The sequence below is a fragment of the Xiphias gladius genome, chromosome 15 (genome assembly GCF_016859285.1).
Source record: "Xiphias gladius isolate SHS-SW01 ecotype Sanya breed wild chromosome 15, ASM1685928v1, whole genome shotgun sequence".
Lineage (NCBI taxonomy): Eukaryota > Metazoa > Chordata > Actinopteri > Istiophoriformes > Xiphiidae > Xiphias > Xiphias gladius.
In genome coordinates, this window is record NC_053414.1 from 8,273,866 (window position 1) to 8,300,737 (window position 26,872).

General features: G+C 38.5%; 1 protein-coding gene across 2 annotated transcripts in view; it reads right to left on the reverse strand.

Annotated features, from left to right (window-relative positions):
* The window catches only part of mad1l1 (mitotic arrest deficient 1 like 1), a 54,337-nt gene that overhangs the window by 16,476 nt on the left and 10,989 nt on the right, over window positions 1-26,872 (reverse strand). For both annotated transcript variants that reach the window (XM_040145380.1, XM_040145381.1), the window contains exons 12-17: window positions 23,971-24,111; window positions 23,318-23,374; window positions 21,293-21,384; window positions 20,955-21,045; window positions 8,374-8,605; window positions 3,779-3,972 (exon numbers count right to left, since the gene is read on the reverse strand). In XM_040145380.1, the coding sequence (XP_040001314.1) occupies window positions 3,779-3,972; window positions 8,374-8,605; window positions 20,955-21,045; window positions 21,293-21,384; window positions 23,318-23,374; window positions 23,971-24,111 (807 nt within the window). The remainder of the gene's footprint in view (window positions 1-3,778; window positions 3,973-8,373; window positions 8,606-20,954; window positions 21,046-21,292; window positions 21,385-23,317; window positions 23,375-23,970; window positions 24,112-26,872) is intronic.

Here is a 26,872-nt window from a genome sequence, read left to right on the forward strand (position 1 = left end):
TTTTAACATAACATTGCGTTAATCCATTATTAACTGACAAACGGCATTTGTTCACATGGACCAGCTATTTGTTTGCAACACTATAAATGAACCACGCAGTTACAGTCGACTTTAATACTCACAACTTCTGATCTCGCACCATTCAAAGATCCGTTGTTAACCGAAACACAGAGTTGTTGATTCAGTAAATTTGATTATAAATATTGTAGAAGGGTGCGTTTTGATTAACCAGATGATAAACTTAATGCAGTAATATAAATAAATAAGAATAACAGTCTATACATTTATCATCTTAACATGTGTATAGTAACATGCAGGCATTTGGTATGTCAAACAGCTATTTTAGCACTAATCTCAAAGTACAACTGAAGCTGACAGGAATTCAGTGATTATTTTCAGAGGTATCTGGTCATGAATTTAACTATATCAGTAATATTTGTTTGGTTGTACATTTAGATTTGGTAACTTATGTCGTTGGTACATTGTTAGCCTTATTTCTAATGTTCTGTAATGACAATTCATCTTCTGAGGAACACAAATGTCTGTACCAAATTTCATAGCAATCCATCCAGTAGTTGTTAGACACACTATTTGACTCTGGACCAAAGCTGGACTGATTGATCAACAGCTGACTAACATCATAAAGCAAACTTGCTGCGCAAAATGAAGAGAGACGATCTACATTTTTGTTGTAATGATGCTGACTCAAAGGACCTTTACTATGCTATGCTAAACAACTGTACATGCTAATGCATTCCAACTGACCTTCCAAGATACAATCTTTATGAAGCTTGTGAGAGATGTTGGTTCAACTCTAGGGTGTAGTTTGTGGTGTTGTAGTGGCTTGCACTACAGAGGTATTAATCTTGGAAGGGGAGTTCGGGTGTAGGTACAAGGGGGAAATAACCACTGAGCTGAAATGATTAGTCAATTAGTAGACTAGCCGACTGACAGAAAATTATTTGGCAACTATTTTGAAAATCTATTAAAAAAAATTTAAATCTTTATCAATCACTCCAACCCTCCTTTTGTTGTAGCTTTCACAATGTGAAGATTCGCTGCTTTTTCATGTCATTGTCAACTGTATATCTTTGATACTTAATATTCTTTGACATTTGATGGAATATTTAGACTGTAATAATTGAGGAAATAATCAGCAGCCTAATCAATAATTAAATAATCCTTAGTAGCTACTCTACTTTGAACACACAGGCTGAAGCGTCGATCAACTTATTTTCTCTCACACTTAAGCATAACTTTGTATAAGTTATGATCAACTACGTAATGTTTTAATGTCCTTTTTTTGCTCAAAGAGCATTTGATTGTGCTGACGCTCCCCATGTACGAAATGGGGGAAAAGTAGTTTACATAACATCTGAGCCAAGTCAGTGACAAGGACTGAATAAAAAAAACATGTCCTGCAGTCATAATTACCACTATCACATCCTGTCTCTCTACTATCCCCGTTGAGACTCAGAGGACTGAATGACTGAGAGGCAAAAAAGCATCTATAGCTGACAATTTAACTTGAAACATTTAAATTATTAAATTAAAGCAATGTTAAAGGGCTGAAAAGTATGTGAATACAGGGTGAAAAAATCATTTGAATGGGAGTGCGACATACAGAATGCGTGAGAAAAGAGAGAGAGGGGGAATGTGACAGCTGCAGGTTAAACAGCTTACACCATAGGAGGGGGATTTGGGTGCCTCTGCTAGAGGGGGATATTAGCAGGATTATCTGGCAACCCTGTTGCTGAGGTGAATAACATTAGAATCCTATTTGTAAAGACTTCTATGCTTCCTGTCCAAAATCCCCCATTTTCTCTCCAAGTACTGCTGCCTCATCCTACAATTAGTCAACTTTATATTCTCATAACTCAGATTACAACCACACACACGCCTAATGAGCATTTTATGCATGTTATGTATATTGTACTCATGTGTATGCGTTCCTTTTAAAGTGTGGGTGTTCCTTAAATGTGTGCATGTACGTGGTGTGACTGTCGTATTCCATTAGTAGTACAGGCCTCTCTGCTCCCATAGGCCACCAGGCGTGTGTGTCATACACACTCAGACAGAGGGGAACACTCTGAATACTAATACTGGAAGTGTAAGCATCTGGTGTGTGTACGTGTCTGTGTACATCTGGATGCATGTGCACCCAACACAGTGAGAAAGGGTGGGAAGTGCTGGAGAGTGTTGAGATTGGAGTGAGTGGTGTGCATGTTGTGCATTTGAGTGTAACAGTGCGCACTATGAGGGTATTACGACTGTGTCTGTGCGTGTGCGTGTGCGTGTGTGTGTGTCTGTGCGTGTGTGTGTGTGTGTTTGTGTGTGTGTTTGTGTGTGTTCATTGGACGCAGTCTGAGGTTAATAAATATTGACAGTGAATCTCTCAGTCTATCTTTTTTGGCAGGGTTGCAGGTGGGTTCGATGGAGCAGATTGAACACATCAGCGAGAAAAAAAAATACACATACATGAAAAAAATACATGTTATTCTCTACTCCACCTGCATTGAAGTTAGTCCTTGAGCAAGACAATTACCAGTTGCAATCGTCTACCACTTGACCACAATAATTAGCCTCCCAAGATAATAAAGGCGCCTTCTACTTTGCTAGTATGGATTCTCCATGGTTTCTGTTCTAGCTAGAGGCCCCCTATCATAACACAATACAGCAACAACACGGTGATTAGCTACTGCTACACACTCAGATCAGAGAGTAAAAGAGAGAGAGGAGGGGGATAAACAAGAGGAGAGAGATAAAGGGAGAAAACATGTAGCAGGACAGAATGGAGGAAGGAGAGAAAGAAAGGGACAAAGAGGTAAGTGCGAGGGCGCACGACAGGATGTTTTCACCGTAAAGCTACTTAAGAAAGGGATTTACTCAACAGCTAAGGGACAGACACAAATACAGTTTTTATTTAGCCCACTCAATGGGTGTATGGGGAGTGGTGATCGATTAATGCAGCCCAGCCCTGTGACATTGCCCAGTCATCACTCTCTCTGTCTCTCTGTCTCTGTCTCTCTCTGTCTCACACACGCACGCACGCACGCACATGCGCACACACATGCGCGCACACACACCACCATTCCTCCACACATTCAATACAGACTGCCAGGGAAAGTCTCCGTCGGCATAGTGTTCATCTCACTGCATGGCCGAGTTTGGCACAACGCTATAATGGTGCATAAACATGGATGTGGGAGGAGAGATACAGTAAAAAGGGGGGAGGGACACCTTACAAGGTCAAATTTGCACTTCCTGAAGCATTTGTGTGAGAGCTCACTGAGACAGATATCAGCACTTACACAGATGCTACAGCCTGTAGGAATTTTGATGTTGACAGTGTTACCCTTTTAACTTCACACTTCTGTTCATGATCACTGTGCGTATGCTTACAGAAATACACACTGCCAGTGGCTCATAGCTATCTGCAACCTGATATCTGATTTCAGTAAGTATATAGGTAGAGATGTATGTAAAGCTAGAAATACACAGATAATAGTGATTACATTTTATGAGTGTGGATATCTGGAATTTTGTTGACGGTAGTATTGGGATATGGTTTCAATGTGTGTATTTCTCGTCTCAAAGGTTGTATTGCAGTTCAACACATTTCTGAGCTTATGCAAAACCTTTATCTCTTTCTTGTGTATTGAATGCACCAAAGTTATAAAATGGCATTATATCAATATATCAACAGGTATTTGGTCAAAAATAGTGTGATATTTGATTGTGTCCAAATTACCCAGCCCTAAATGTAAAGTATACCTACCTTTTTGAAGAGCAAGGAGTCGTCCATGTGCTCTGCATACACTGAGCTGAGCCTGTATTGGTTCTCAGTGGTGATATCTATCTGATAGCCGGTCAGGACGTAGCAGACTGTGCGGAACTCCTGGATTTTTCTCTGAAACACCTCCTTCAGCCTCTGGTTCCTGAGCTCAGAGCTCTCCATCTGCTTACGTAAATCTGCAACACACACAGAAGTTAGGAGAACGCATCAGTGAGATGTTCTCTTAAGTTTGGTTGGTAGTTATATTTTTTTATAACGTCTCTCTCTCTTTACATTGTTAACTCAGGAATTGCTTCTGCTTCCGATGCAAGACTTCTTCTCCGTGGAGCTCTACAAGTACATGCTCAACTCACTAAGCTCATGCAGCATAAATGGACTGCTCCATTTCAAATATACACTCCCTGCAGCACTGCATCTGCTCACTCAGGGTCTACAAAACACTATAATGCTCGGAGTGTACTGGTGACTAAAGCAGTCAGCCGCGTATACTAGCTGGGAGCAGAGAGAACCATGGAGAGGAGAAGCAGGATCGGGCTTGACTTTAAGTTTTTTCAAAATCAATTTACGATAATTACTTTAATTTGAAGCCTTGATTCAAGAAGGCAGAGAAATTTGTTCATCTGAGCAAAAATTCGTTATTATTGAGGGAATTATTGGCAATGTTATTACTGCAGCAAATATTGAAAGGGATACACATGCATGTGAGCCTTTGCAATTGTGCATGGATATAATGCAGCCTCAGAAATGGTGAAACGAGAAAGGGGAACAGAACAACCAAAAAAGGCAAACATTAACATCCATGATGTTACTGTTCACATTTACTTAAAACTTTCTCAATAAGTTTGTGTATCTGCTAGTGATACATCTGAACAAAGTGTCAGAGAGCTGAGTCTAACTTTAATCTGCGGAGGAGCTTAGTTTGGAAGCTTTTATCTGAGCCTGAATCTTTAGTGGAAGCGCATTTCTCCACCCCTTTCAAAAGGTCTGTAAAACACTGAAAGGTGGAAAGATTGCTCTGCTTAGGCAGCAGTGAGTGTCATGGTGTATATTCGAAAAAAAGTTGTCTTCTTCACTAAATCAACAATTGTCTTCAGGTTCTTTGCTGATGTTTACATCACAGAAAAAGCCTAACCTGATGGTTTCTCATTTCTGTCGAAGTATAATTTTGGAAAGAAACATGGGTAATAAAAACAGACGGGAGCACCAGAAAGAGAATTTAGAAAAAGGAGAAAAACAATTTGACCAAGGCTGATAAAATGCTTACTTAACAGCCCAAAAAAAGCTTAGTTTGTGCTGATAAATTTTTTTGAAGGTCAAAGATATTTCAGTTGCTCAAATGTACATCTACTTTTATTACAATTATACTTTAAAAAGTCACAACTTCTCCATTCTCTTACACACACACACACACACACACACACACACACACACACACCTTTTATATACTTGCAAAAGCAGTTAATAGTGAGAGTGGTGCTTTTTCATACCCCTGGCTTGTAACCCTGCTATGACTGATAATCATTTCTATCCATCACTCTTCTTTTCATACTTATTAACCTATTACATTTTTATCTGTCATTATTAAATAAGTAGGTGGCTAGAAAATATAAACTTAAGAGTCTGTCAGTGTGTCTGTCTGTGAGCCGATCTGTCTCCTGGGTGACTAGGCTCCTCTTGAGTGTCAGTCAGTGCTGATAAATACTGTTTCAAGACTTCAGGATTGTGACAAAACTGTCACTGTATGACAGCTATCAAACTGCCCTGAAAATAGCTGTTAATTCTCAAGTGGCAGCATGAAGCAGACGCTGCTGAAATTTACTGTAACATGCAGACAAATAGACATGTACACAGGAACATGGAGTGTTATTGCCTCTTCAATTGCAAAGATGAATGTGTACATATGTGTCAATATTTGTGCTGAGATGCTAAATCAAAGTATTTAGGTTAGGAGATTTTTTAAACCAACTGCCAAGTTTTAAGAAAGTTAGTGACTTCTGACTTTTGCCCTTAATTGGTCTCTGTGGGTCTAAACGCCTCTCCAAAGCTGTCAAGAAAATTCCACCGCTGAGGGAGCTTATTTATAGATTTCTGCCTTCTCATTTTGCGACTTGAACAACTCCCAAAGTTTGCATTTGTATCTGTTTAACTGACGGTAACATGACAAAATGAACTAAACCGGGTAATGACACAAATCATTTGTTTTAACAAAAAAGAAAAGCGGAAATTTGCAAACTGATCTATCTACCCAGGACACCCAACACAAGTGTGATGTTGCCCTGACTTTGCTTCCTGTGATTTTCTGAAGACTACTCAAGCTTCAAGGGAGAAAGAAAGAAAGGATGATTAACTACAGTAAAACATTACGAACTTAAAGAATAAGTAAAGCATTGTCAGATTTGAAAACAATTGTCTCAGCATGGAGATGAAAAAAAGAGATGGGTTATAGCACTAAAAGTGTGTGTGTGTGTGTGTGTGTGTGTGTGTGTGTGTGCGTGGTGCGTGTGTGTGTGTGTGTGTGTGGGGGGGGGGTTATGGCCCTAGGAAGATTAATGTTTTTACTTTTACTTTCGGGCTACCCAATATCTTCAGTAATGTTTTCACTTCCAACTGCAAAAGGAACCCTCAGGATGCTTCCAAGAAGGAGCAAAAAAGAAAAAAAAGAAATTCTTCATTCACAAAATGCAGTCATGTGTAAAGCTTAGAATAATACTTAATAACAATAGCTCAATTCACTAGTTAAATTTAATTTTTTTTTTTTTTTTAAATGCTTGATGAGTATAATGGAAGGACTTCTAATTTGGTGCAAAAATGAGCCATATAAAAGAATAATTCCTCTCACTTTAATCCTAAACTTCATTTTAAATGTTCTTGCCATCATAATGCTTTAAAATCTCATTAAGTGTAAAGCATACTTACCTCTGAGGTCTCTGGTAAAACTGCTCAACTATAGACATGGCAACAACTAAAAAAAAATAAAAGTGTCTATTTGAAATGTTTTGCTGTGTTAAAATATCTCATTAAGAACCACAGTTAAGACAAAATGAAAATGTTGTAAGTGCATGGATTGTGCACTTAAATGCCAAAGACAGTTTTCCATTTGCACAAAATGTTCCAGTTTACTAAAATCATGACACTAGAGTCATAATTATAAAAAAATGGAAACCCTACAATGTCTTTTGGGGCAAAGAGGGATTTTTGTCACGCTGTGGTAACAAATTCATTCCTATATGGAACACTTCTTTTTGCAAGAGATGACCTTCAAAAGGGTTATTTAAATATTTAACTTCTGAAATGCACACATAAATCTTACGGTGGGGTTTATGACTAATTTAGTCATATACAGTACATGGAGAAAAATGTTTCCAAATAAACAATCTCTGAGTCAAAGTTATTCATTTCATCTTTGATACTCTTCCGGAGATTCCACTGCACTGACCCTGGTCTGATGATAAGAACAGATATCACACATTAGGTCTCCATTATCTGCTAGAGTTTAAATTGAGCACACTGGAAGAACAGTGGGTCAGGAGAAGACAGGCAAAATTTAATGGCTGGGAACAATGGCAGAAAGAAGACACAAGTGTAAGAAAGCGTAAAAAGGAAAATGAAGGATGGAAGGTGGAGGAGACGAGATTCATGAATTAGAGTGAACGTGAGAGAGAGAGAGAGAGAGAGAGAGAGAGAGCAAGCACTGTGGTCCTCAGAAGACAAATTAGCCAATAGACTTCCAGCGCTGAACTGACCTGAACTCCAATTAAATATTTAACCCTGTCATAACTACACTTCCTCCCTCTAACTGTCTGTCATATACTCACACCTAAGGGGACAAAGAGGACAAAGACCTCAGTGGCCTTAAATATCAATAAAGATATTTTCTACTTATTCTGGGGTAGGAACCGAGCCACCAGAGGGAGTAGGTTTACTTTTTCTCTTCGCACATTTTTATAAATGAGTCTGGCGAAAGGGAACTGCTTATTTAGGCAGAAATATTACACAGGTCAAGCTTAAGAGAAAAGCTTTCACGGAGAACAGAGCTACATTAAAGAAATGCAGTGAAATAAAGCAAAATAAGAAAAACATCAAATTACTTCAATAAATCAAATTATAAAGGCCTTCTTAGTCTTTTTAGTCACAGGAAAGAGTAAGCAAATTTTGACTGTTTAAACATAACGCTAAATAGCTTATCCAATCATATTTAACAGAGTGCCAAAAATGGTAGGCATATTTCGTAACATTTCAAGCTTAGTGCTATAGAGTGAGAACTGGCTGTAGCTCATTGCAGCTCAAATTGAACCGTTTTGTGCGTTTGTACTTTCTGTGTCCTACATTAGTGCATTCTGTGTTGGTCAAGATTTCGTTCTCCAATATTTGCTCTGGCGTTAAACTCAACTGCAGCATCTGTTTTCAGCTTCATAAAAAAAATAAAAATAAAAATAAATGAATGGTAATGGAAATGTAATGGATAACGGAGAAGTCAATGCAACTGCCCTACCCTGTTTCATTTCTTACAAGGCTATTACAAGCTAATGTGCCAGTTTAGTACAAGGGAGGCTGTCAATGTGTGTTGTGAGTCTTACCTAGCACCTCCTTTGATGGCGGCAAACTGAGGCCAAGGCTGGAGCTGTGCATGCTGGAGTCGTCTTGAGAATGGACCAGAGCGCCTCCAACCTGCAACGAGCGAACGAGTCCTCTGAGATGTGTCACTTCCTCCCGAAGAGCCTCAACCTCCTGCTGGCGCTGTTGCTTGGCAACAGTAGTAGGGTTCATTTTGAGGTGAAGAACTCTGGTTTTGACTGGATCATAGTCTCCCTGAGACAAAAAGACACATAAAGACAAAGTTCAGGTGTCCATCAGTTGTATAGTTTTTCTTCTACAATCTTCTTGTCCAAATTCTAATTCAAAATTGTCAAACTTCTAAAATAATAGTAATAGTGTGTTTTTATACAGCAGGGTCTAAACGTCTTATGTAATCATTTGCCAAAAATGAGTCCATCTTCAAATCAAATTTTACCTCTGACACAGGACCAGATGTAATACTAAAGCAGGTCAATAATTATTTGTTAGAAATTACAGTTTCTTTTTTTTTTTCTGTAGTCTGGCATATGGTTTTGAGAATTGACTTCATTGCCCTACGCTTTAAGGGGAATATTGCCATTTTGTGTCCAAAATTGTATTTTGGTTTGGAACACCAAAAGCATGCACCTCTGCTGAAACGGAGTGCTCTTCCTACGTTCAACACTTTTCTCAAGTTGAGTGCCATAAAGACGTGTGTTCCTTGAATGGCTAGGCTCTGAAGACACTCTGTAGTCTACAATGCTTACATGACAACATTAATATTGTGACAAGACTCAGTGAAATCACTCTGCTGGACCGAGAAATATTTGGTTTATAACCCGCCATGAAACCACAAATTGTTGTTTGTACGCTTAAATTTTTGTATGGATGAAAGGAATAGATACAGTTATGAAAGGGGTATGGATCTTCTTATCTAAATCTTGGCAAGTAAACAACCAAGCGTATTTCCCAAAATGTCAAAACTTTAAAAAGGCCTTGCATTATTTTCACTCTCTTATTTGAAAGTAGATTTGATGCATCTTTGCATTTACATTTCATAGCTGTCTCATTACATAAGTTGTTTTAGGCTTCCAGTTCAACAACTGAAACTTTGTTGTGTCCCAAAAAATTCAGACTTTTTCTACGAAGTGGTTTGTAAACTGATACATTCCCATTTTAAGTTGCAGTTTGACCATTACTGCCTGCAGGGTAGAAACCCAAAAGGTATTTTCATGAACAATTAGTTGATTCATATTTTTGTCTTTAAAAAAAGGCCAGAAAATAGTCAAAAATGTCCATCACAGTTTTTCCTCATCAAATGTCTTGTTCAGTCCAACTAATAGTCCAAAGCGCAAAGCCAATCAATTTACAATGACACAAAACAGAGAAAAAGCCCCAAATCCTCACATTGGAGAAACTGGAACCACAGAGTGGTTTACATATTGGCTTGGAAATATGATCAAAACACTTGCTGACTGAATTTCTCTTTACCAGCTTAATTAGTTGCATGGGCTGTGAATGACAACACAAGGTCAGTCTTTGTTCAGCTTTCATTGTACGTTGGACTGAGATCCATCTTCAGTCACATTAAAGCAAAAGTGTGTAACTCCTTTAATATTATTAAGTTGAAATATACTCCAAAATATATACTCTTAACGTGTAGAGGTGCTGTCAAAGGCTTCTATGACTCAGACCCATTGAACAGCGTGGCAGCAGTGCAGAAATATTCCCTTCTAAAAATTTCTGATTGAGCTTCTCCCTTCTAACTAAAGTCAGGGGTGAGAGCTCCAGCATGAACACATGTATGAAGCAGGTCTGCTGCTAAATGCTTGTGTAGGAGGCAGGGAATTTGGAAGTCGAACAAGTAGCTTTATTTCCAACTTTCTATATCTACAGATATTTATTTGGTGTAACCCATGCCTGCCAAAATCTTTTCTACAGAGGCTGCAGGATAATACAGTGAAGTTATGAGCATCAGACTGCCAGTGTACTCTCTTTGCACTGATAAACTGTACACATTACATCTGATAGATTTGTGAACACAGCTTTCTTGTGCTTTCATGTAAACACAACTGTCGAAGCGGGACTGATAAGTGGAAACTCTCTTAGCTAGCTAACTTAAATAACTTCACTTTATTTTAAGTATGCATTCATTTGCTGTTGTCTTTATACCTTGGAAACATGTCAAGTTGAACAAATCCGATATATACTACCATAATAAATATGCAAACAATAAAACAGTTTTACTTCATGTTTCACAAACTCTGAAGTTCAACAAATTTTAGTAAAACACTGGCGACCGAAAAGTTTTAGTCAATGTCTCACAATATATTGATGCCATTATTATAGTTTAGCTGAGTTCAACAAGATTTAGCAGTGTACAGTATCTATCAAACAGACAAACACAAAACTACAGAACATATAATGAGTAGTAAATATAGATGGATTTTAGCAACAAGATAAAACTGGAAGCCAATTGGAAGCTAATACTAAAGGAAAAATGAGAATGTTGTTTCCTGAAAACATGATATCCTGCTTTTCGTTTGTTTTCTTCATGTCTTTCTTCGTTTTCTACTGACTCTGAGATCTGGGTAAATGAGAAGAGTCTATCTTAGCTTAATGCCAATTATAAAAAGCCACACACAAACAGGAACACAAATACACACACACACACACACACACACACACACACACACACACACACACACACACACCAACCTGAGCTCTTGATTACTGGCTAAATTAGATTCTATATGCCCCCAAGCAACGGTTGCCCGATAAAACTACAGGCGTGGGGGAAAGCAAGAAGCAGCCGAGGAGAATGGAACTATGAAGATGGGAAATGGTGAAGGACATAGAAAAGAACATGGTGAAAGCAAAGGGTGGATGGGCTATCATTGCCTTCAGCGCAGGGAAAAAGCAACATGGATGGAGGAAAAAATGCCCCACATGCTTATAAATAACGCTTTGTATAATTTAAAGGGAACAGAGAGATTGAGCTTCCAAAATGAGGAACAGAGAATGTGTGTATTTATAGCAAACCATTTCCACTGGACTGCACACACGTCACAGCCAAATAAAGTCCTGGTTTATTTTATTCCTGCGTAAATCTTTTTAAGTTCTACATCAATCTATGGAGAGTTTATTCAAGGATACGTCCGTATGTGTGTTGTGATAAACGGCGAGAGGATAGAAGGGAGAGCCAGATAGTTTGAGACAGATATGTAGATTAGAGCTGTAAACCAAGCACAAAAAAGTGAAGTCCTCAAAACACAGCCAACAGCTACATTCTGACAAAAAGTGAAAACTCTTTCAAATATACTTCCTTAAAATTAGATCAGGCTCTCGTAATTTAGAATGATTTGTCCATGGAATTCAAATTACACTTTTTGCCTGGACTGAACAGGAGGGCAAAATTTGAATTGACAGCTCAATGGCAAAAACAAAGGAAACTAATTTCTCTTCAGCATTAAGGCTCATCGTTTTCAGAGTAAGCCAAGAAATAGCATAATTATTTTTTAATTGGTCAAACCCTCCTCACATGTCGAACTGAAATGAGAACATGAAAAAAGGTCATCTTTACATTCCTTTTTATCGTATGTGCAGAAATTGACGTAACAACACAGAAAAAAGGATTTAAATTGAATTGAATTTGTATGATACACAAATAACAAACGTGGATTCTAAAGATTCTCACAAACAAGGATGATCATCTATCAAATGGATAAAGGTATAATTGCCTCTCATTGCAGATGTGTGTCTGCATTTGAGAAGAGAAAGTGGTGCACTATGTGGTTATCAATTATAATTTCGTTCAGTGCCGCAACAACAGAGAAATGCCAAATTGCCTGAGTTTAAAAGTGGATGTAAGCAAACTACTTAATATTATAGTTGGCCTATTTTTTGTATGTGCTTGCATGTGTGTGTTTACACGCATATATTCAGCCCGCTCTTCAACACAGTATTTACAGTGCAGCAAGGTGGAGTGCCATTCTAAGTGCCTGAGGCCACATATCTCTTATTCATAGAACAACAATAACAACACATCTAATACCAGGGAGCGGAGTCTGTTTTAAAAAAGAGAGAGAGGCAGGGAAATAAAGCAACAGAGCAAGAGATCAAGGGCATGAGAAAGAGAGAGAGACGGTATAAGAGGGAGGGGCGATTGAAGTCCAGGGAACAATATCGGTTTTTAACACAGCTGGGGAAGAGGAAAAAAAAGAAAAAAAGAAAAAAAAAGAAAAAAAAAATAAAATAAAATAAAAAATCGCTCTGAAATATCCACTAATAAATATATATATATAATATATATATTATATATATTATATATATATAATATATATATATATATATATAAATAAATAAATAATACCCATCACAGCACTGACCACAGGGGACACATGAGTTACTGATGAACAGGTGACACACCGATGGTGGGTGAGTGTGCATGAGTGTGAGAGCAGAGGGGCAGTATTGAAAAAAAAAAAAAAGAAGAGGACGGACACGGACACACACACACACACACACACACACACACACACACACACACACACACACACACACACACACACACACACACACACACACACACACACACACACACAGCAAGGTTGAATGGAGAGAAAGAAGTGACACTGGAGCAGCAAACCTCTTTCACTGAATCATATTATCAAAAACAGATTGGAGCTAATTTCTTGGTTGGCTTTTTTAGCCTCTCTCCTTCACAAACTGCATCTATATCAGTCCTAAGGAAATCACCATGCATTTAAAGGATTGGTTCACCCATATTACAATTACATGGCACTGACCATACAGATTTTGATATTCGTCTTTTAGATCTGTGGCATTACCCAACACAGTGGAGGTGAATAACATGTCATATGTAATGCTAAAATTACTGGAGGAGGGGAGGAAAAAAAAGGAAAAAAAAAGAAAAAAAAAAAACATCAACAGCTACACATTTTTCCAGAAAAAGAGGTTGTCATTGTTAACAGTTTGCATTGAAACTACTTATTTTACCAAGGAGCAGCTCTCTGGCAGCAAAGTCCATGGATTATCCAGAGTAACTCTCTACTATTGAGGCACAATGTTTCACAGAAAGAAATGTAGCGGTTTTTTTTTTAATTAATTTTTTTGTCGCCATATATATAACAATTTAGAGATGTGTCCTTAGATTCGTGCAGACCCAGACATATAGCGTACTTGTGGTTAGGACTGAAGATGATCCATTGCCTCACATTTTCTTGGGAACCCCCCCCCCCAATTCCACAAAAAAAAGTCAATTTTCAATCACAAATATTTCTCTTACTGCATCCATCCACTGTTTAAATCAGTAAGGCTCCTTTTCATACAAGTTTTTAGTTGCTGCCTTTTTATTGACAACCAGTGAAATTTTACATGCTGCTTCCCATTACTATAACTACTTCTGTTATCAAACCTGGACATAACAACTGGTTGGATAAACAAAGTAGCAGCTGCTGCACAGATGTCCTGACGGAGAGTCACTTAAACAGCACTGGCACATCCTTGATGGAAGGTAGACATAATCAAATGGAAGCCTGAAAACTCAAGATAGAGTTAGGATTAGTAGCTGTAGTGCAACAGCATCCACTATGAACTGAGAAAGTTTTGTTTGATAATGGGCTTATCCTTGTAAGGCTTAGTTCAGGACACAAACGTCTGGTATCCTTTGATAAAATCCATAGCCAAGCTTAGATACACATGCAAAGCACAAACTGGGAACGTAATATGTTGTTCTGAAGAGGAGTAAAAAGGCATCAAGATCCACAGGTCAGCATGGGCTGATCAACTTTGGGACAAAAGCAGAAAAAAGCTGTAAGATCACCTTCAGATTCCCCGGTGTAAACTTCATACTGGCAAGCTGCACGGACAGTGCTTAAATATCTCAAACACGTCATTGCAGTTGCAGCCAATAGCAAGGATGCCTTACAGCATATCTTTAATGAGCACCCTCAAGTCCATGTCTTCAGCTGGTTTTGCGAGGGCTCACAGAGTGATCGTTGAATTCCAAAGGCACAAAACGGTCCGGAGACTGGTCACAGTCCCTATGGCTTTTAGAAAATGGCAGACAAGGGGATGCTGGCCTGCCGTCTTTCCCTCCAAAACCAAGATGGCGAGAAGAAATACTAGTTTGGGTGGATTGCTAAGATGACTTCCTCCTCCTTGCAAGCCAACTGAGCTACGAGGACAGCTGGTTGAGATGAAGGGCTTTTTAGACCATTTAGGATCAGTATCAGAATCTCTGGTAGGTTCTGCCGCAGAGTGCTGAGCCTCTGGGGTTGGATTCACAAGAGGAGGTTGAGGTTGTACCCAGAAAGCATACGGGCAAAGGTCTGCATAGTGGTAGTAGTCAGTCACATTGAACCATCTCACCTTCGTGAACCAAGCACTGGAGTGCCCTTTCTTGTGTCTTTGGGCTGGCAACTCAACTCCCATTTGCTTTTAGTAATTTTTGCAGACCACAAGAATGATGGGTTTTCTTCATTTTATAGTCGAACAGGAAATAGCTGTAATTCATATGGTAAAGAACTGATTATAACTTTAAAAGCTGTAAAGGGGACATTTTACAATATTCCACAAAGTATTCTCCAGAAAAAGAAAAAAAAATCCTAAATCCTAAATTAAATCCCCCCTTTGGAAGTCCTGAAGTAGAAGCAAAAAATACTTTTATGTTCAGTCAATGTGTTTCACGATTACTGTCATTACTGACATTTCTCTCTCAAACTGCATCTTACACTGAGCAGGCTAAAGTAGTATGAGGCACTCTTCTCTGACGTCTTGAAACATTTCCCTGATTTACGGGATAAAAACCAAGCGGCACTGCCATCATCTCTTCTGCTCAAAAGTCAGAAAGCTGTTATCAAATCAATTCAGAAACATCATGATTTTTTTCTTCCTACCAACGCACACAATTCACTACATGCCAGATCTGGAGTGTAATCGGAAGCTCAGTCAACAATATATAACAACAACACTGGAACACAAGACCCATGGTGATAAAGGGAAGAAATATTTAAGACTGATGCTAAGACACTTCCAATTACACCAAACCTGGTGGAAGAGATTGAGCCTTCTTGCCTTCAACTGCTGCTGCAACCTTCCTTCAGCTACCAATATCAAGATCAGTTTGAGCCTGACTGGTGTCTTTTTTGGAAAAACCATTCACAGTAAACAACAGCCTCACGTATTTAATGATTTGGCAGAGACCCACTTCAGCTCTACACAATTTGGGCCTGTGACATATATTTCAAAACAGTGAACTGACTAAAAAAGAGGTACAGGGAGAAAGGGGAGAAGGCTGTGCTTTTTCATACGACAAATATTCTCGTTAAAAAAAGATGTGTAGTTACTTTTGTGGAAAGAGTCATAACATGTCATTGTTAAATAGGGGAGATGTACAAAGCCGATAAAAAGGATTTGTATCAAGGCCAATACAGACACTGTTTGTGGATCGTATAGGCCAAAAGGACCCAGATCAAAATCTGATCCCTTCATTACTGCACTCTGATGTTTTTTTCATCCACCTCAGACTACTAGCGTTGCAGCTCCTTTCCTTTAAAAACAGCTAGGATCTACTGTGCAGCATCCCTCTGCATAAGCCAGTGAAAATTTGCATGTGAATGTGAAATATTATTTGGGCATAGCAGTGAGGGACTTTAAGTTCAGACACAGACCGGAAAACTACAGAGTCACTAAGCTCTGACGCTAATAAACATTAGCAAAGCAATGTAGGTCGCCGAGAGTACATCATATCAGCTGTAACTGATTTATGTTAATTCTGTGAGTGACTTGATGACAGGCCCAGATTGATCTTAGCTGTTTTCGGTTTGTGTGCTCTCTTCATGCATCTGTCATTACTTGTCAAAGATAGTTTGTGATTGAAGAACCTCCACTCTGTAACACCAATGTACAACCACGAGTGAAATGAGTGTTTCTTTAGGTTCAACAAATCCAGCAGAGCAAGACGTCTCCTTTCTAGCAGATCGCGTCACGTCACTGTCAGGTTTGGCATTCTCCCATCTGAACCTTCATTCAGTTATTTTATTTTGAACCATTACTTTAAGTACTTGGATTAAGAAGCTCATAAAAAATTAGGTGTGTGAGATTAAGTCATCTACACCTGTTATTTCAATGTGTCAGATACATACGCTATTTAATCAACATTTAAGTACCATAAATATAAGTGTTAGATCTTACCTGGTATCAGCAGAAACCCAATACAAACGACTAAGATTGGGATCGGGGCTAAAAACACAGGATCGGGACATCCTAGTAAACAGCAGGATCTTTGAGGTTCTCATTAAAAATGTCTGCCTTGAACACTATTGTATTCAGTCGTCATAGCAAAATATAAGCATGGAGTGGGTTCCCCCAAGGAAACCGGTTATCAAAGTGATAAGTGTTCATGACACAAGAGACTGTTGTTTTGTTGTTGTGTTGGCTGGGATGTCAACTGCTGGCAATTACCTCATCTGTCCATCTACCCAACATTATGAAGAGTAAAATATCTAACAAGAGAGAAAAATATCTTGGCACTGTCTGCCACACTGTCATAAAACCCCATACTAACTATGAACTTTAGTTCATACCTTTAGCCCCATTGCCAGAGAGACAAAAACAAGGAAAAAAGTATGAAGATTGCAGCCTTAAGGCCCTAAACATTTAATCATGTTTTCAGATTTATTCATTGGTTAAATTGTTTTCAGGATTTTAAGACTACTAATATACAAGATAGAACCTGAAGAACTTGATCAATTCTTTATATAGGTAAAACTGCCACAAACATGCAATCCTTTATATGACATCTCTACCACAGCAGTTGCACAGCTTAAGACCTGCATTAAGACTGGACCAAAAAGAAAAAAGAAAACCTTACTTGGACTATAAGCAATGTTGCTATGGCTGAGTATTGTACGGTTGGGCTTCCCCATGTAAGCACATGCACAGAGACTACGTTGATGCAACCCCTTGCAACGGCAACAATTATCTGTCTAGACACTGATATGACAGCAAGAGCACAAACAAAGTAAAGCAGTGTTAAGTGTACCATTGCAGCAGTTACAGTCTGTACTGCAAAAAAAACAATAAACAAACAAAAAACTGAACAAAACAACAATACTAGCCAACTTTAAAATAGCTTCAATTCAATTGTATTTTCGGAAGGCATGATGATGATTTCATGTCTCACCAGGGAGAACACAGGGTCCACAGAGGGGCTACTTATTATAAGAAAGAACACACATAGAGGAGACCAGAACAGCTCGTCGGGTTCTGAAAGCCTACCTACAAGTCACATCATTGTTCTTAATAATAACACTGAATTGAATGCTGAAGACTTTTGGAGATGGCCTAATCAGACGAATTCTGAGCAAAATATCCTCTTATAAATTCATAAAAACAATCATCCAGCACATTTTGTTCAAACCTACTCTGACACTGTTTTAACTTAAAAAGCAATAATTTTGTCAGGTTTATGTTTTGCTACTTTCTGTCACCAAATGGTATCTGGTAATACCTATAACGACTTCATGAGGCCTCTACATTTACTGCTCTGAACAACCATGGTGGTGGAAAAAAAGTACGTTGCAAAGGACATAATGTGTTTACGTCTCTGTCATAATCAATAATAAATGTCTGGAATAAACAGATAATCCAGCAGTTCTGAAAATAAAAAGATGAAAGATTTGCAGTTCTAACAAGTCTAGGTCAAGATCTAGTAAACTCCTGGAAAGCCCTTTATCTGTTTGCTTCTCTCCTAGTCTTTGTGCTCACATATACAGTAATTTAATACAGCCAATTTCCAATAAAGCTGTTCTCATTCACATTTTTTAACGTTTCTGTTGTCAGACAATGGATAAGTATGCTTGGTTTTGCCTCTCTTATGTTTGTGTAATCTTGTCCTTTTTTCCAGTTCTTCATGGTGGAGAGGAAGCTGTGGCTCAGCTCCTGTCTGTTTGGCAGCATCTGGAAGTTGCTTGATGTTCTCCCAGATCATATCCTTCATTAATGTTTACGATCCATAATGTTGTCATCCTGATTGCCCATACTGTAAATCTACTTTGTTGCTCTATTCTGTACACATCTAATGCCTGTCTGTCTGTCCCTCCTGGAAGAGGAATCCTTCCTCCGTTGCTCTTCCTGAGGTTTCTTCTATTCTTTCCCTTTAAAGTTTTTTTTGGGGGGAATTTTTCCTTTTCCGATTTAAGGGTCTAAGGACAGAGGGGTGTCGTAATGCTATACAGATTATTAAGCCCCTTGAAGGAAATTTATGATGTGTGATATTGGGCTATATAAATAAAATTTGACTTGACTTCTGCTTTTTCCAAAACATAATCTTAAAGCTGATTTTCAGCCTGCTTCTTTCTCAAGGAGAGAACTCATTAGTTAGCATTATTCACGACAACAATGCATCAGAGAAGAAAAACTAGCTGCTTAAAGGAAAATATACCTCAAACTAGAGACCAACTTGAGTACCCATGATTGCTCATAGTCATTACTACAGTACTGACAGACAGACAGACAATACCAGACCTGTTGTCTCATGGCTGGTAAAAAAAAAAACCATAAGAAGTAACAAACCTGATTCGTTTGACTGGGTAACTGTTGTGAAGTTACAAGAGTTTGAGTGCTTTCAAAGATGTAGCCAAAAAGACATGGATTTCAACAATTACTACTTCTTCTAAACATGTTCAAACTTATTCTACCATTTGATTTCTTTTTATAATACAGTATGTTTAGTAAGACAAATAGTGTATCATAAAAGGTAGTTTTGGACAGCAAGATGACCAGGAGCCTACATCACAGACCAAGTTCAAATTAGTCTTGATCTCTTTCAGCTACCTGGTTTCACTGAGACTAACGTTGATCCTAGATAAGCTGTATCACGAAGCTGATTATCAACTGGCTCAGTTAACTTTGGGTTTACTGACACAGCTATAAGCATGTTCACATGAAAGAGACAGATTTTTTTAATTACAAGATACATCATCAGAGCCATGGGAAAACCATGGGTGAAATACAATATAATCAAACAACTAGAGTACAACTGGAAGCTGTGAAAACATTAGGAATAATATCCAAATGTTAAAACAGCCGTAAAAAGAAAGATACAAAATTATATGGGCCTTTTTAAACAAGCATTTAAAGGGCATTTTCAGCACACTGAATAGTCTAGAATGAGAATGAAAAATAAATGAGTTAATCCATCAAAGTAATGCTTTTATATTCCATAGTGACTATTGGAGTTTTTATAGTAGGCAAATCTATTGTAATGATCTATAAAATGTCGTTATCGGCCTTTATTACTTGTCATTTTACCAGGGAGAAAGTGGTTGAAAGTGAGAAAAGATCATGATACTAAAAACCTGAATTAAACCCAAAGATAGCTAGCTAACCTACTAATCTGATAAATCTGTAAATTGTAAATACATATATACTTGAAATATACATGTACGAAAATCAGAATTTCCCAGGAGTGCTTCCTGACCGACTGCTGGTGGGGACTCTGCCTGACTCCACGAATTACACTGGTAATTTCAGTGGTTGACAGTCATACGAGTCAGTATGATCTAAATATAAAGACAGGGAATAAATGATGGGCTATGCCATGGGAATCTGAAGTGCAAGTTGATATAATGGAAAATCCTCTACTCATTTTACTCAAGCATTCAATTCTGTAAGTCACTCATGCCTATCCATTCAGCCATTCATTTCTCCTTTCAAATGCTTCTCAATTCAGTCACTCGTCTCTTCAGTCAGTCCGATGTAGAGGTCTCCTGGTGTGCATTGGACCATGGAGGAGTCATAAAAATTAACTCGTAAGAAATGACCTGATCCATTGACCGTGCAACCTTGAAAACTGTATGAGCATGCGCGCACACTCAGTTGTCAATTGCCTTAAAAGTGGTGGTCATGCTTGAGAACACTTTGATTTCATTCACCCCATGGCTAAATGGAACCAACACGCTTGCCCACACACGTTTCATTAAAGCGCCCTAGTAGACTTAGTTTGGCACAGTGTGAGTCAGGGGAGAAAGAGTACCTGACTGGAATGAAACAAACAAACGGACAAACATATAGAGCCAATTTAAAAAGGAGAAAGGATCAGGTATTACTGAAAGAGTTGGTTAAGTAATTTTGCAAGATAAAGATAAGTAGTAGTCTAGATGCACACAGTCACGAATGTGTGTTTGTGTGTGTGAGTAATTTTAAAGGCGCTACCAGCCAGGATTCATTTCATTTCATTTCAGCCAGTTTAATTCCCAGCTCACACTGGGGAAGGTCGACATTTATTTGGACGATACCCCCTTCCCCCAACTGTTCTGTCAATTCTAATCCCTTCTGCCAATAAAGGACGACTTTAAATCAACCACAGGTTCTACAACTCTTTCATTGGACACTGCTTGAATCACACCTGGGTCCAATTGTGTCTGAAAAACAGTCAGATATGGGTAGCGTTTGTGTGAATCAATCCGCGGTGTCATACAGGCTAGGCTCCTGCCCTTGGGGATATTAAATTGGTTCCTTTGTGCCAGACAGTTAAATACATCACAGAAAAATGTTAGAGGGAAGTTTTGGTGCCTACCTGTAGGTTGTGTCTCTCCAGTCTCATCTCCAGAATGTTGTTCTGCTCCTCCAAACGCTGCCGCTCTGCCTCTAAATCTTCAATTTTTTGTCTGAAAAATGCATGCACACACACTCACTTGCTTGTATTTAATATCTACCATGTAGAATAGTAACTTTGCATATTGTTGACTTAACAGGTTAATCCTAGAGGTATAGCACTGCTCACAGCCAAGCATGTGAGGTCTGCGTGAGTTAATATACCCTAAGGGTACACGTGAATCTTTCTTGTGCCAGGTTTTGACTTGGTGGTCTACGTAACATAACAGATTGTGTGTGTGTGTTGTGTGTGCTAACTACCTGAGTATGCTGACCTCTTCTTTGGTCGCTAAAGAGCTGCTGTCTGCAGCAGAGGCCTGCTGCTTCTTCAGAGAGTCCAGCTCCAGCTCCACCTGGGACAGACAAAAGAAAATGGGCCTGGTGCACTAACGTCGGAACATCTTTGGCCATGTGCCTTCCAGAAACCTTTTGCCTGCAGATAAATCCTGAGGACTCTATTCCAATGTGCTGCTATCTTTTCCGGACAGACATCCAGACAAACCTTTATACACCATTAGTCGACCAACTCATTTTCCATTTCACAATGTCCCAAATGTTTTCCCCTAGTATTTGTTTTTAGTCTCTCTTTGTCTTAGTTAGTTTCAGATGGACCTTATCAAGGATTCATTTGTTTCTCTCTTATCTCGCTCTCCTCTCTGCAATTATCCCTCATTTCCATCTGCACAACCATTTTCCTCTCTTCCTGACAGCAGCTGTCTGTCTCTCAGCTCATCCTCACTCCTAGTCTTCCCAAGACGAATAAGTAATTACTGCTATACCAGACAGGTGGATTTCACGCATCAATACTCATTGCCATGGCTATGTTGATGTCTCCTTGGCAACAAGGAGCCATGAAAAGAAGGGAGATCATAGAATGAGTGAAGACACAAAAACAGAGTCACAGAGTGTGTAAGAGAGTCTAGGTCACACCTGCCAAACCTTTACTTTATCCCAGTTTTCTATCATAATCTAAAGAAGTCTACGTTTTTGTAAAATACATACAGCAAACCTGACAGATGAACTGGCCCATTTAATCTGGTAAAATTAACATGTTAAACTGTTTAATGTCACTCACAGACCACAATATCTTGTCACTGCAAACTGGCAACCACCAAAACAGGTTCCAATGTTAGTAGTATATTTCCTGTCACTTGTCATTTTGTGTCACCTCAGTCAGGACGTTAGAGGAGGGAGACAGTACTCAACATAAGAAGCTTAGATGAACTTGTACTGTAAATACCTCCAAAGCTCCAAAGCTCCAAAATAAGACTGTCCCTTTGAAAAGGTCTGCAGGACCATCTTCATTGTTGGGCAAAGTGCAAAAATCATGTTGGTCAACATGTTGGTCACAGAAGCACTTAGGCATCTTTGACTCACAGGAAGATACATGCCAGGACAACAGTCGCAACTCAAAAGGTACCTGAGACAGATTAAGTACTAATGGCTAAGGTTACAATGTGTCTGTGATTGTTTGGCTAATCATTAAGTAGTAATTAAGGTTTCTATATCATTAATTAATGGTTTACATTTACATTTTTTGTGTTGTTGTTACTTGTTTTTAGTTACTGGTGGGATAGGAATGGAAGTTAATTAGGGTTCAATATGTCAAACAGCATAATAAAACTAGAATTACGACCTCTTGGTTGTATGCCTCTGCGAACCAGGTAAGTTTCAGCAGTTTATATCAATGTCTATCCATAAAATAATCAAATAATATATGTTTTGAAGAAAGTATCAAGTACTTTATCATAATTAGTGTAATTCTTGAGTTAAGGCTAAAAACATGTTTTGTGAGGTCACAGGGGCTTTGACCACCAAAATCTAACCAGTACATCCTTTAGTCCAAGTGATCGTTTGTGCCAAATTTGAAGAAATTCCCTCAAGGCATTCCTGAGATATCGAGCTCATGAGAATGGGATGGATATGGGCGTACATACATACGGACGTATGAACAACCCGAAAACATGTAGTGAAGAATTTAAAGGAATTTAATAAGAAAGCATTCAGTTATTTTCCTCAAATTCTTAAGTTATGCCCAAAAATGTGTTTTGTGAAGTCACAATGACCTTGACCATGACCTTTGACCACCAAATTGTAGTCAGTTCATACTTGAGTCCAAGAATGTTTGTACCAAATATGAAGAAATTCTCTAAAGGCGTTTCTGAGATATCTCATTTACGTGAGACAGGCAGACAGACAACCTGAAAACATGTATGTGTATGTACGTAACAGACAAAAGCACTGCCAATACCACGCGTGGGAGTTTGTGTGTACATGTATACTTACTGTTTGTAGCTGCAGTTTGAGTGTCCCCGTCTCTTCCTGTGCTTTGGTCAGCTGGGCCTGAATTGTCAGACAAGACGGGGGGGGGGGTGTTACAGATAGAAAATACGAACATGTAAAATGCTTTTTTGTCCTCATCCTACTGATTTGAAGTATTGACAGAAACAGAAACAGAGCAGCTGAGCAGTGTAGAATGAGGCCTGACAATATATTAACCAAAGTGTGCAGTTCATTCAGTTTTAAAGCACTGGCACTAGCCTTCTTCATTTCATTCCAGTGTTGTTCACAATGCCCCTGTGTACCACAACAGCAGTTTTATCAGATTTTTCAGTTTTTAGTGCAGTTCATTGCGTTTACAGTGCCATTACCTATGAGCAAATTACCAGTCAACAACATGCATACTAAACTGGCCAGCAACTTAGGAGTGTATATCTGTACTTTATATTCAATTATATACACATATACGCACATGCATATACACGTACACACACACACGCATATACACGTACACACACACATATACATATACACATGCGAACGCACGCACACACAAAACTGAATTCAAGTTTATTTTCATAACAATAAATTTAACAAAGGAGGGCACTATAAACACAAGTTTTGTATTTGTGTAGGTATGCTAACGCCTGCACACAAACCTCCATCTCTGCATTGTGGCTCTGTGTTTTCTGCAGTATGTCCTCTGCCTCTCTGAGCCGTTTGCTGAGTTGAGGAGAGTACTCAGTAGGCGCCAGCTCGCTGTCATAGGACTCTAGTATAGCCCGCATTCCATCACGTTCCTGTAACACACACGCACACACATTAACATAAGTCTATAGAATGGAAATCCTGCTGTCAGTTAACAAATTTTCATGTCTCCAAGAAAAAAGAAAGTCATGACATTACATACTTAAGTGCCATCAGATATGTAATGTTTATGTGCATGTGCGTGAATAAACTGGGAGTATCAAAGCTCTTTGAAGTTTTTCCCGATCTGTCTGTTTTACTGTTATATGACTGTTTGGTGTGTTAATATGACGGCAGGCACATGCCTTTGTAAATGAGGAACAAAGTATGAGGCAGCTGTGGATTTCTCATCCAATCTATGAAAAGAGAACCTTAGGGTTATGGTCATGCTCATTTGCATTTATCTTCATGTAATAATCAAATCAAAGACAAATGTCTTTGTAGACAAAGAATAAAGAATAAATCAAAAAATTAAATCAGAGAGTCGTGACAGAGAAATGTCTTTCCAAATGAAGCATATAATATTATGCTGTGTCATCTCTCTTATGTGAGCTGTGAAAATTAAAAATTAAAGATTTTTTCTCTTCTATAATACTGGAGTGAAAGACATGTCCTCAACATTGTACTCTGTCCAGTAAATCAACACACCGAGTTGTTGCTTCTCTTAGAGAAAAGAGGATCAATAGCCTCTTCACGTCGACATCTTCACAAGTGTCACAAATGTCTCCGTCTCCAAATAGTTCATGAGTCTCTCTCAGTCTGTGTCTTTACGCCTGACGTTCAAGGGTGTATGTTCATTCTCGCACACAAAAACATGCACGTCTTGGAATGGTTCCAAAAAACAAACATGCATGTAAAGGGAAGTCAGACATGTGTATGATTGAGGGTGATGGAGCAAGAAAAAAGTCAATAGTAGTAGACACACTCCACAAACATAATTATGTAAATGCCTCTAAATGCCCGATCACATCTTTTTTAACAATTAGTCCATTTCAGCCACTCAACTTTGAATGACTAGTCCATGTGTGAACTACTAAACTTACAACTTAATGTAAAAACAAAAAGAAAAGGTAAGGTTTTTCTGTCATTACTCACTGCGAAGTAATAATTATTTAATTATTGTGTTACATAGTAAATCTGTACTGGTTACCATGATAACATGATGAGAACAATCTAATCTGTTTAAAAACTGACAAACAGCCCATTTATTAATGCAAATTCACTGTCAGTCAAGACTGTTAAAAAGAAGCGTCTCCTCCCCTCCCTTCACTTTGCTGCACCACTCTGTATTATGAAGCAAGCAGGCGGCATTTTGTGGCAATAAGGCTTTTCATAAACACCTCACAAACGACCAGGCTGTTTAGGACCATCCTTGAATCTTGAGGGTCATTGAAAGCTCAATAGTCTATTATTAACAGGGCTGATTTGGGGAAGCATATGACATTCAGGTTCAAGTCAGGTAATAAATACCGGCAATAAATAGTCAGTGCAGATAATGCCATGTAATATATGTTGATTGCAAAGTAGTGCTCCCTTTTTAGAACGGTTTAAAAGCACTTTGTAATTCCTTGATGTAAAATTCTCGGAATAATGGGCTGCAATTGCCCTGTCAGATTAGCTCATAGGGTAGCATCAGAAAACAAACCATGATTACTCTAATCAGATTCAGCCTGTGATTAGCCAGATCAAAACCAACGTAATCCATTTAAAGATGAATGAGTTGGGTTCTTTAAAAACACTATATGCAAAATCATCCTTAATTCAACTTTATTTGTTTTGGCACTGAAGCAGTGTCATCTGTCATGCTACATCATGTTACATCATGTTATTGTCTAATACTGTATATCCTGTGAGAACCTTGAAAAGGGGAGGAGGAGGAGACAAAACAGGAGGCAGAGGGAACAGAATTAAAAACGAAAAGGCAAAAACAAATTTAGAGGTCAGTGTGTAAGTGTGTGTGTCTTTGCTACCTATCCTAAACAGCAGGCCCTTTGGCTATTTACTGTCTATTAATGTGCAATGAAATTCACTCAATCTAAATCAAAAATCTATTGGTTCCTCTCTGATAAAAACTCTCATTTTAAAAACACACAAACAGGGAGCAGGAGCACAGGGTGATAAAACTATCATTACTGTTTTCATTATCTATTATTTCTTTAACAACTTTTATGTTAACTGTTTTATCTAATGCATGAAGATGTAATCGCCCTCTTGTGGATCAGCAAGTCTGTCCCACAGAGGTATGTGAAAAAACGAAAACATCTGAGCAGGACAACAACAGAATTAAGGAGTCTCAGCCTTGTGGTAGAGAGGTAAGGATTAATTTCCCTGGAAAGGCTGGAAAAAGTCGGGGGGTGTGTGTGAAATGAAATGTATTCTGTTCTCCAATTATTTTAGAACCGCTGTCAAGGTGCAGCTAAACAAGGCACTTAATCATCATTGATTTGGTGGCGAGTGTGTGGCTATAGTAATTTCCACAGGTTGAATGGGAATGTGGAGATCTGTATATCTTAGTTCTTAAACAATTATAGTTTATCAACACAAAATTAATTGACAGCAATTTCAATAATTTATCAGTTATCTCAGATAAATATGTCAAACTCTTGACTTGTTCAAGCTTTTCAAACTTGAGGATTTACTACTTTCCGCCGTTTTATTTCTTGGTAGGGCTAGGTGTTATATCAAATTAATTATATTTTTTGTTAATGCATGATATATAAAATGTCTACATCTTGAAAATCAAGTTATTGACATTCAAGCAGACCCTTTAGTCAGAAAGCAACACTAATGATAGCTGGGGACATTACACGTCAT